Source organism: Melopsittacus undulatus, chromosome 9, assembly GCF_012275295.1.
Source record: "Melopsittacus undulatus isolate bMelUnd1 chromosome 9, bMelUnd1.mat.Z, whole genome shotgun sequence".
Classification (NCBI taxonomy): domain Eukaryota; kingdom Metazoa; phylum Chordata; class Aves; order Psittaciformes; family Psittaculidae; genus Melopsittacus; species Melopsittacus undulatus.
This window is the reverse complement of record NC_047535.1, coordinates 22,643,882-22,652,783: the sequence shown is the minus strand read 5'-3', so window position 1 is coordinate 22,652,783 and position 8,902 is coordinate 22,643,882. Positions and strand designations below refer to the sequence as shown.

At 40.4% G+C, this 8,902-nt stretch overlaps 1 protein-coding gene across 2 annotated transcripts in view; it reads right to left on the bottom strand.

Moving 5' to 3' along the window:
• CARD19 (caspase recruitment domain family member 19) overlaps positions 1–8,902 on the bottom strand; it is a 28,095-nt gene that overhangs the window by 6,695 nt on the left and 12,498 nt on the right. For both annotated transcript variants that reach the window (XM_005149355.4, XM_031049266.2), the window contains exons 3-5: positions 7,393–7,546; positions 3,424–3,483; positions 1,508–1,579 (exon numbers count right to left, since the gene is read on the bottom strand). In XM_005149355.4, coding sequence (XP_005149412.2) covers positions 1,508–1,579; positions 3,424–3,483; positions 7,393–7,546 — 286 coding nt within the window. The remainder of the gene's footprint in view (positions 1–1,507; positions 1,580–3,423; positions 3,484–7,392; positions 7,547–8,902) is intronic.

Sequence of the window (8,902 nt, the reverse complement as noted above, 5' to 3'; positions counted from 1 at the left end):
TGATGGCAGCTAAGGAACACACAGGTTAGCCTCAAAGGTCTAATGGTTCCCTTAAACCCTGACTCCATGGACAGTCCAGCTGAGGGACTCTGACCTGTGGATGAAGGGTAACACAATCCAGTCTCCCACACCACCTGAAGCTCCAACCAGCTCCCAGTGGATGTGGAAGCCAGAAGGCTTGGGTATGTCTCATAGGATCACAGAATCATAGAAAGGTTTGGGTTTGAAAGCACCTGAACTGGTGCTACTGCAGCCTACAGCTCAGGGAGAAAAACAGTAAAGAACAATGTCTAACTGTAACTGTTGTGACCTGGGTATGAGGAGCAGAAGGCACCAAACCAAAATGGAGTTTGGATTCTGCTCCCCACCTACTGTGTGGAGACTGGCACTTCTCCCAGCACTATACAGAGAAGTGACACCTCTAGAATTAGTTGTTCTCTTCCCCTGGATCCCTCCCACTAGCCTTGACTCACTGCTTCGCTGAAAGTGATCCATGTGGATGCATCAACACACTTTCTGCTATGACACACCAGTCTCACAGCAATGCTGGGTGAGAAGGTAGGACTGTGAGGAGGAGCCCTGCTGCTGTGAGGAGGCAGGTGACTTTCAGCTGACAGGGAGAGATAATACCCCAAAGCTAGACACAGAGCCAATGGCCGTAGCTGCTCCAGCTCAGCAAACTGAGCCAGTGTCCTCCAGCCCCGTGAGTGGTCATGCTCCAGCCAGCTCCCAGGAGATGTGGAAGCCAGAAAGTTTGGGTCCGTCTCATAGAATCACAGAATCATAGAACAGTTTGGGTTTGAAAGGACCTTAAGATCACCCAGTTCTGACCTCCTCCCATGGGCAGGGACACCTCACCCTAGACCATGTCACTCAACCTGGCTTTTAACACTGCCAGGAATGGAGCATTTACCACTTAATTGGGCAACCTGTTCCAGCGCCTCATCACCCTCACAGTGAAGAACTTCTTCCTTATATCCAATCTAAACTTCCCCTGTTTTAAGTTTTAACCCATTACCCCTTGTCCTGTCACTATAGTCCCTAGCAAAGAGTCTCTCTCCAGCATCCTTGTAAGGCCCCCTTCAGATACTGGAAGGCTGCTATGAGGTCTCCATGCAGCCTTCTCCAGGCTGAACAATCCCAATGTTCTCAGCCTGTTTTCATATGGGTGGTGCTCCAGCCCCCTCGTTATCCTTGTGCCCTCCTCTGGACTTTCTCCAACAGCTCCATGTATGCTCATGACAGCTGGGAATCATGACCCACTGCTATAGCAACAGGAGTTCATGTGACTACTGTCTTTAAAAAGAGCCCCTATTTGTGGCATTCTCTGTAGGGAAATTATATATTATTTATATCTCAGCATGCCTGAAGCGCAGTTTGTATCCTAACCTCATTAATGAATGATGACACTTTGACCCACTAAGCCATGTTAGACCAAGAGGCATCCTGCTGTCCTGGCCCACACGGGAGTAAGGTAATCACAACAAAAACCACTGGAGCAGATTACCTGAGTTACAGCAATACCAGAACAATGCAAATCCTGCAGCAACGCTAAAGCAAGCGAGGAAAAACACCGGACCTAAAGGAAACAAAAAAGGAAACATATTGAGAAACAAGAGAGCAGCAGAAGTTTAGCTCAGTCCCTAAATCATCAATGGCTATTAATATACACAACTAAGTATATTCAAATGAAGCTAACACATTCACCATTATGTATGTTCTGTAGCTAGTGTACTATAAAGCACATTTACTACAATGTAATCTATTTTACTAGTTGTTTTGACACCATACACTGTTTGCTGCAGTTCTTCTAGCTATAGGCTCTGAAATGTGAAAGATTCCTCAGATGTTTTCTTACTCTTAAACTTTATGTAAAAATCCCTTTAAACTCTACAACAAACTATTAACCATACAGCTGGGACTTCACCACACAGTGTAGTGATTTAACCTATGAATAGCCCCCCCCCCCCCCCCCCCCCCAGGCCAATGCACTGCCTGTGGGCACAAGCACATCACAGGAGACTGCAGTCCCTTAGAAGCAGGTTCTTACGGTCTTGGTTTTTCCCTACACATGTATTACAAATTCCACTTTCATGCCAAGAACAAATATTCTTGTTCCTCGTTACAATTCTCTGGCCGCTGAAATGTAGAGCCACACACATACCTAAGACAAATATCCCACTGGAAATGTTTCCTTCATGTGCTTGCCTGGAGTTACATGTAGTTTAACACTGATGTTCATTACTGATGTTCAATAAAACCTTTCTAATCCATAATTCTCCACAGAAAAAAAATCATAAAGACTTATAACTGCTTCTTTACTATTCCATTTGTATTTACATCTTCACTATGAATACACCTACAACTGAACTGAACCTGACAACTTAAGGACAGATGTACTGCAGACTGACAAATTAGTGAAGCTGACTATATGGTCAAAGTCACAGAAGAAACAGAAAAGGAGCAAAGATGTGGCTGTTCCTTCAGGTGTCATCTCTCAACGAGGGTGGCAGCCAGCCAGATGACCTCCAGTCTGGGGCCAGCTCTTTCATCAGCACGAGTAAAACCAGAAATTATCTCATTTTCTTATTCTCAAGTTACTTTCTCTATTCTCCTGTAATGTTATGTTGCAGTCAGCAGTAGCAATGTGAAAAATCTGAATAACAGCTTGGTTCAATATTCAAAGCAACAACACAGGCAAAAAATATACATTGAGTTACTGTTTTTCTGCCCCTTTTTTCAGTTTTATCTTGGAGAAAACAGAAAAAAAGTGCACAGAAGGTGCTTTTAGTCTCTCATAATTGTATCCAAATTACTAAATAAACACCAATTAAGCTCCAGTGACAAAATTGTTCACTATACATTTTGAAAATTCTCCCACTATCATTTAGAAGTTCAATTCCTTTTCAAAATATTTTTCAGTGAATAAAATATTTGCCTCTATAACCTGCGCATTAAACAGAAGAAGGGGAAAAATTAACATGTTTTCCTAAGGAAAATATACTTAAGTTCACCCTTGCTTGTCTTCCTTTCTTTGTTTTCAAATTATTTGTACTTATATTGAAAGCTTAAAAAAATTAAAAATGTTTAAAGTCACATAAAAAATTACTGATGGCCTTATGCAAAATGTTAGCAGCAGCAACTGAACAGACCTTGCTGTTCAAGTCTTGCAGAAATCACAGAAAATTATGAGTTTAGCTATAAAAGTAAATATTGATTAAGCTCTACAGTCTCTTGAATTTCCTGGCATTGGTTTCCACAACTGCAGTTTAGTACATTTTCCTCCATTACTTCCACTTAACATATGACAGTAAAGACATAATAAAAAAAACAGTTACATGAAATGCAAATTACATGATAAAATAAATTGCATCATAATCTGAAAAGCCATTCCATCCGGTGACACTGTTTGCATTTATTTACCCCTGTCATTTAGCATATATTTCTCCTTGTCAGTGTCTATCTCTGTGGAATCTGTGGTTTCTAGAAATAAAAGCAACACATGAAAAGTTAGTACTTGGCTCAAGCAAACAAACATAATCAGTACATGCAAAACAGTGCAAAACAACACATTTCAGGAAAATACTCGATTTGGACATAAATATGTAAGCCCCTTCTATGGCAGATTATCACTAAAGTTAAATCTGGATATACACTGATCAAAAGACACAGGCACAGAGTCATTTGAATACCAACTATAAAAAGCTGCAGCAACACCTCAGATCTGGTTAACCACTAACCATGTAAGTAACATTACACTTGTTTCCCAAATGAGGAAAAGAAGAGCTAATCCTTCCAGAATGCCAGGAAATTTCATTGTAATAAATACAAATGATCTATTAATATGTGCTAATCTGAAAACACCCTTGTAATTTAATGCATTGCCATTCTTTCTGTTCTTGAGTAAATCTCTGGGCACTGATGTATCTGGCAGATAAAGCACTTGGAACAAAATGCTTGGCACAGATTATTGATTTAAATTCTGGGTTTGGCTAAAGACACATTCAGCATATTTGAAAGTCTGCAGGCTCTAGCTGCAGATAATTTGGCGCAAATAATTTTTGACCTTAAGACAAGGTGTTCAGTAGTTAGCAGCAATGAAGGAGTTTCTGCTTTGGGCAGAAAGATGTGCAGCTCTTTTAGAGGTCTCTTTGCCATACAGATGCGGAAATAACATTACCTGCAGAACGTGTGCAACACTGAAGAACACTGCTGTCACCATAAATAGTAGAGGAATGATTTTCCTTTAATGCATCATGACTCCGCACAACAACTTTTTGAGCTGAGCCTCTTTGTGGTCAATAGGGTTAAAAAAAAAAGGTAGGAAGTGAGAGCTGCAAATCTGGCAGTCAATAGGGCAGAATTTGAGACTGTTTGGTGTCAACTGATCTCCTTCTTTTCCATGACAATCTGGAGCTAGGAAAGGTGCCTTGGAAAACCGCCTTGGACACCAAGTCAGCACAGAGGACCTGCTGCCAGCCAACACTGGTGGTGAACATCTACCTCCCATGCTAAAAGAGTCTCTTCAGGGGATGAGCGATGTGGTGTTCAAGCAGAACAGAAACACCTGAAGCACTTTGCTGCAGAAGTTGAGACTCACTGAAGGGGAAAGAACTGATGCAAAGCCTCTGTGGCACACCCACACCCGAGATCAATGGCAATCTTACACAGCCTATCCATTTTGAGGGATGGCCTCCCTATGTACTTCAGCTAAGAAATCTTCACACTTCACAACACAGCCAGATCTCTGCACTTCTGTAAGGCTATTGATATGCGGCTAATCTTTCTAGTCTATGTCAGCATTGAGAGAAATAAAAACACTTTCTGAGTCACCCGGAAGATCCTGTTTCGCTCCAGCAGCTCAGAAGCTGCCCATGCCATGGGCCTTACCCACCCTCTACTGGAATTCTGAGGCATTACTCAACACTTCGCTTAAACTATATTAAACTGAAGGCAAAGAAATTTTGCTCTAGCACAAATTTTAAAGTTGTTTTAAAAAAATTAAAAATAAATTCAATACCTAAAGGGGCTACAAGAAACCTGGAGAGGGGCTTTGGACAAGGACCTGTAGGGACAGGACAAAGGAGAATGGCTTTAACCTGCCAGAGGGGAGATTGAGATGACCTCCTAGGCAGAAGTTTCATAAAGCTGCTTATTTCACTTCAATCTGCATTTAGAACAAAGTCCCCGTGTTAGGGATTCTCTTTTTGCTTCATACTTGCAAATTCTAGTGTCAATTTTATAGCAATTCCGTGCTACATTTGACTAATAACTACTCCTATGAACAACATCAGAGTAACATAAAAATTGCACGTTAGAAATCTGAGGACAATGCATTCAATATTCAAATTGTCCAAGTTCACTTAAATGAGAAATAACACCTCATATTAAAACGACAGCTTTTCCTGAAGAATAAAAGTGTTTGTAATTTCAGCTTTAAAATGCTGCACATTTATTGATCATTCAACCCAGAATGCAGATATCTGTTTTAGTTACAAACATATTAACACAATCATGTCATTATTTCCTCCTCAGGTCAGTATGAGGAAACTGCAGAACCTCCGCATACAGTGGTATTTTCACTCGGTTATTTAAATAATTCTTATTGTTCTGAGGATGTTGACATAAGGGAGTGTAACAACATGCAGATCAACCTGGTCACAGCTATGCTATTTCTAGTACTCAGTTGAATTCAGATCATCTATATGGGATATAGTCAGGCTTTGGCTATTGCATACCAGTATGTTAATATACATTTTCAGAAATTGCTTGTAGAAGGTATTACTTAATATTTAACACAGCTTAAACTCTTACACCATCAACACACTCTTGAAGTTCCATTCTTAGTGACTATGCTAAGACTGTTAAGTTGCTTTTAATTAATAAAGGCTGTCTGCTGCCTTCTAGTCAGGCTGGCAGACAAACTTGTTGCTCTTGAGCTCTACTTGAGTGCAACTAATAGATCCAAGACTATTAGATTTAAGAACCTGCTCCCTCAAAGCGCATGACTTCTGCAAGGTGAGTATCAGATCAAAGGCACTATCTCAAAGCTGCTGTAAGGCTGAATCAACCGGGATTCATGTTCATCTGAGAGTCTGAGACACAGAGGGGCCTAACTTTCCCAGTTCAAGAAAGTTCACATATGGATCTGGAGACCTAGTTAACTTTGCAGCCTCCCTGTGCAGGCAGGACAATGTGCAGTCTTACACTGGTACGTATCTGTGCTGAGTAGAAACAAACCTCTTCCTTCAAAATGGAAGGTGAAACAAAGCTAGATAATGTGTATCTTCAAAGGGAAGTACAATTTACATGTCATTTTCACTCCAGAAATAAAGGAGGTCTAATCTATGGACTTTTGGTGTAAAGGTCTGCATCTCAATGGAGTTTTTGACCCACATGACTGAAATAGCCCCTGGCACCTAACTGTGAAGTTTCTTACAACTAGAAATCAAGCGACCAGTGAAGTATTAGAGCTGTTAGATACTTTATAAGGATTTCTTAAACTGCAGTCCCTTTGCAGCTTCATTAACTGAAATGTGGGAGCTTTTCCTCAGGCTCCTTAAGTCACTTCAGTATGCAAAATGCCTGAATGCACTTCCCATCCATTTGGAATGTTGTGCTTTTCTCCAGTTCATTAGGCTGGAGTGGCTGTAACTCTAACACATAGCAAGCATTATCCCTGGCAAGTCAGGCTTGATACTTTACATTGAAGAAATCAGCTCCTTTGCAGTACAGAATCAAACCTGTTTGAGCCTCAGTCCTCCTGAAGTAGCTACATACATAGTTGCGGGGGGGGGTGGGAAAGGACGATGAGAGGAGGGCTGTTTATGGACATCACTCAGATGTCAGCTGCACAAACCAAATCCTAAATGCCTAACATCACAGTCCATCATAACAAGGGCCTATGAATATTTGTTCCACTTTAAACTAGATACAACTAGGAGATATATGGATGGAGAGAAACCCAAGGTTCTGGGCCACCAAGAGTTTTGAGCTTAACAAATTTGAGTTTTGTAATGTTCTCATGTCAGAATAAACACATAAGAAATAAACAAGCCGTTAAGAAGCAATTGTTATGAAAAGAGAAATTGTATTTCGTAAGTTATATTTCTGTCTTACGTGTTGCACTTAAACTCTTTTAAAGACATCTTCATATTTCAAAACAATCAGAGCATTTGAATCTGCCCACACTAGTCAACAAATAAGAGCTATGCAGTCAAATCCCCTTACAGCTTTTGGAAAATTCCAGTTGGAAGAAATTAAAGTATACCCCAAAAAATACTTAAATAACCTGGATAGGTTATTTAAATAACCTAAACGTCATCTGAAATGAGGTTTTGTAGTACACTGATGAGGAAATCCACAACTAAATCAACTTACAAATCAACTTACTCAAGACTTTCCTGCTTGGTAGGTCATCATACAGCTGTTCAGCATTGATCTGTAGAGCCCTGTAAAACTCTTGGCAGTGTCTCTCTCCTTTCTTTTGAAGGTGCTTTATGAGATCTGAAAGTCTGGTATGGAGTGATGCCTTTGGATTTCTGAACTGTAAGAGAAAAGCACTCATAAGAAGAGAGATGACAACAAATCATTTTACAGTATGCCAGGGAGTGAAGATACAGAGCTTATTTTATGTTTTGCTAAAAAAATGAGTCAAAAAAAGAGGGGAACCTAAAGAGGACACACATGTATTTGCACAACAGTCTTCAGGACACTGAGCTCCATCTGGTTAGCACTGCCTGATGAAGAGTGTATTACCTCTAGACTCCCTCATTCATTTTTCTGTCATGCTGAAGTGAGTTATTCTCTGTTTGAATGTGTTTTCCCTGAGTTCAAACTAACACGGTGCTTGCTATTCTATAGTTTGATTCTGACAGCTCTTGATAGAAAACATTAACAAATCTTACAATAAAGTTTTCTGGTTTCAAATTTTCCCTTATTTGCCTAGTAATGATCATCCAGAAAGACAGTTTTATACTGTTTACATTTGCCCTAATAGGTGTTCATTATTCCAATATTGTATGTTTCATTGCTTCCAGCACAATTAAATGCTGCAACATGTACAAATTCTCAATACTCCACAGAACTTCTTCACTGTAAGAGTAACAGAGCACCGGAACAGGTTGCCCAGGGGGGCTGTGGAGTCTCCTATGTTGGACATATTCAAAGCCCGCCTGGACAAGTTCCTGTGTGATGTACTCTAGGTTACCCTGCTCTTGCAGGGGGGTTGGACTAGATGACCTTTCGAGGTCCCTTCCAACCCTTGGGATTCTGTGATTCTGTGAACATGGCAAGCAGCTACGGAAGAAAGTATCCTTTTAATGTAGCCCAAAATGTGATATTAGGAGACCTTACAATGAGAATGAAAACATTTACCCTACACACATCAAATCAATTTCAGCTTATCTGGAGAATGACCAAAGCCATTCCCAGCAAAGCATTGTATTTCAGACCAGTACAGTAGATAACCTTTGTAGTATACTTATGATCAGCTCCTGCTCTACAGGGACAGAAATGCAAGATAACTTATATACAATACTCCTTATTCTGACAAAATTCCCAAATTTCCACAAGGTGTACCAGATACAGTTGAGATTGTAAGCTTCCTAAACACTAAACACAGCTGACAGAAACTTCCCTGGACCTGTGCAAAAGCAATTCATTTCTGTCTGCTAAATGCATAAGTCCCAAATTGCATTTCACAGATTTATGTGTTTATGCACTTTTTTAAGCTCTTGAGGAAATGAGATGATCTCTCATTGTGCATGTCACATTGTTTATCTTAACTGAGTGGCTAGATTGGCTCAGCTGATGATCTAGCACTGCTCTGCACCACCAGAACACTACTCATCCTCATGGAGTTTGATTATGACAAAGCTGGACCTATGTTTCGTAGATTTAC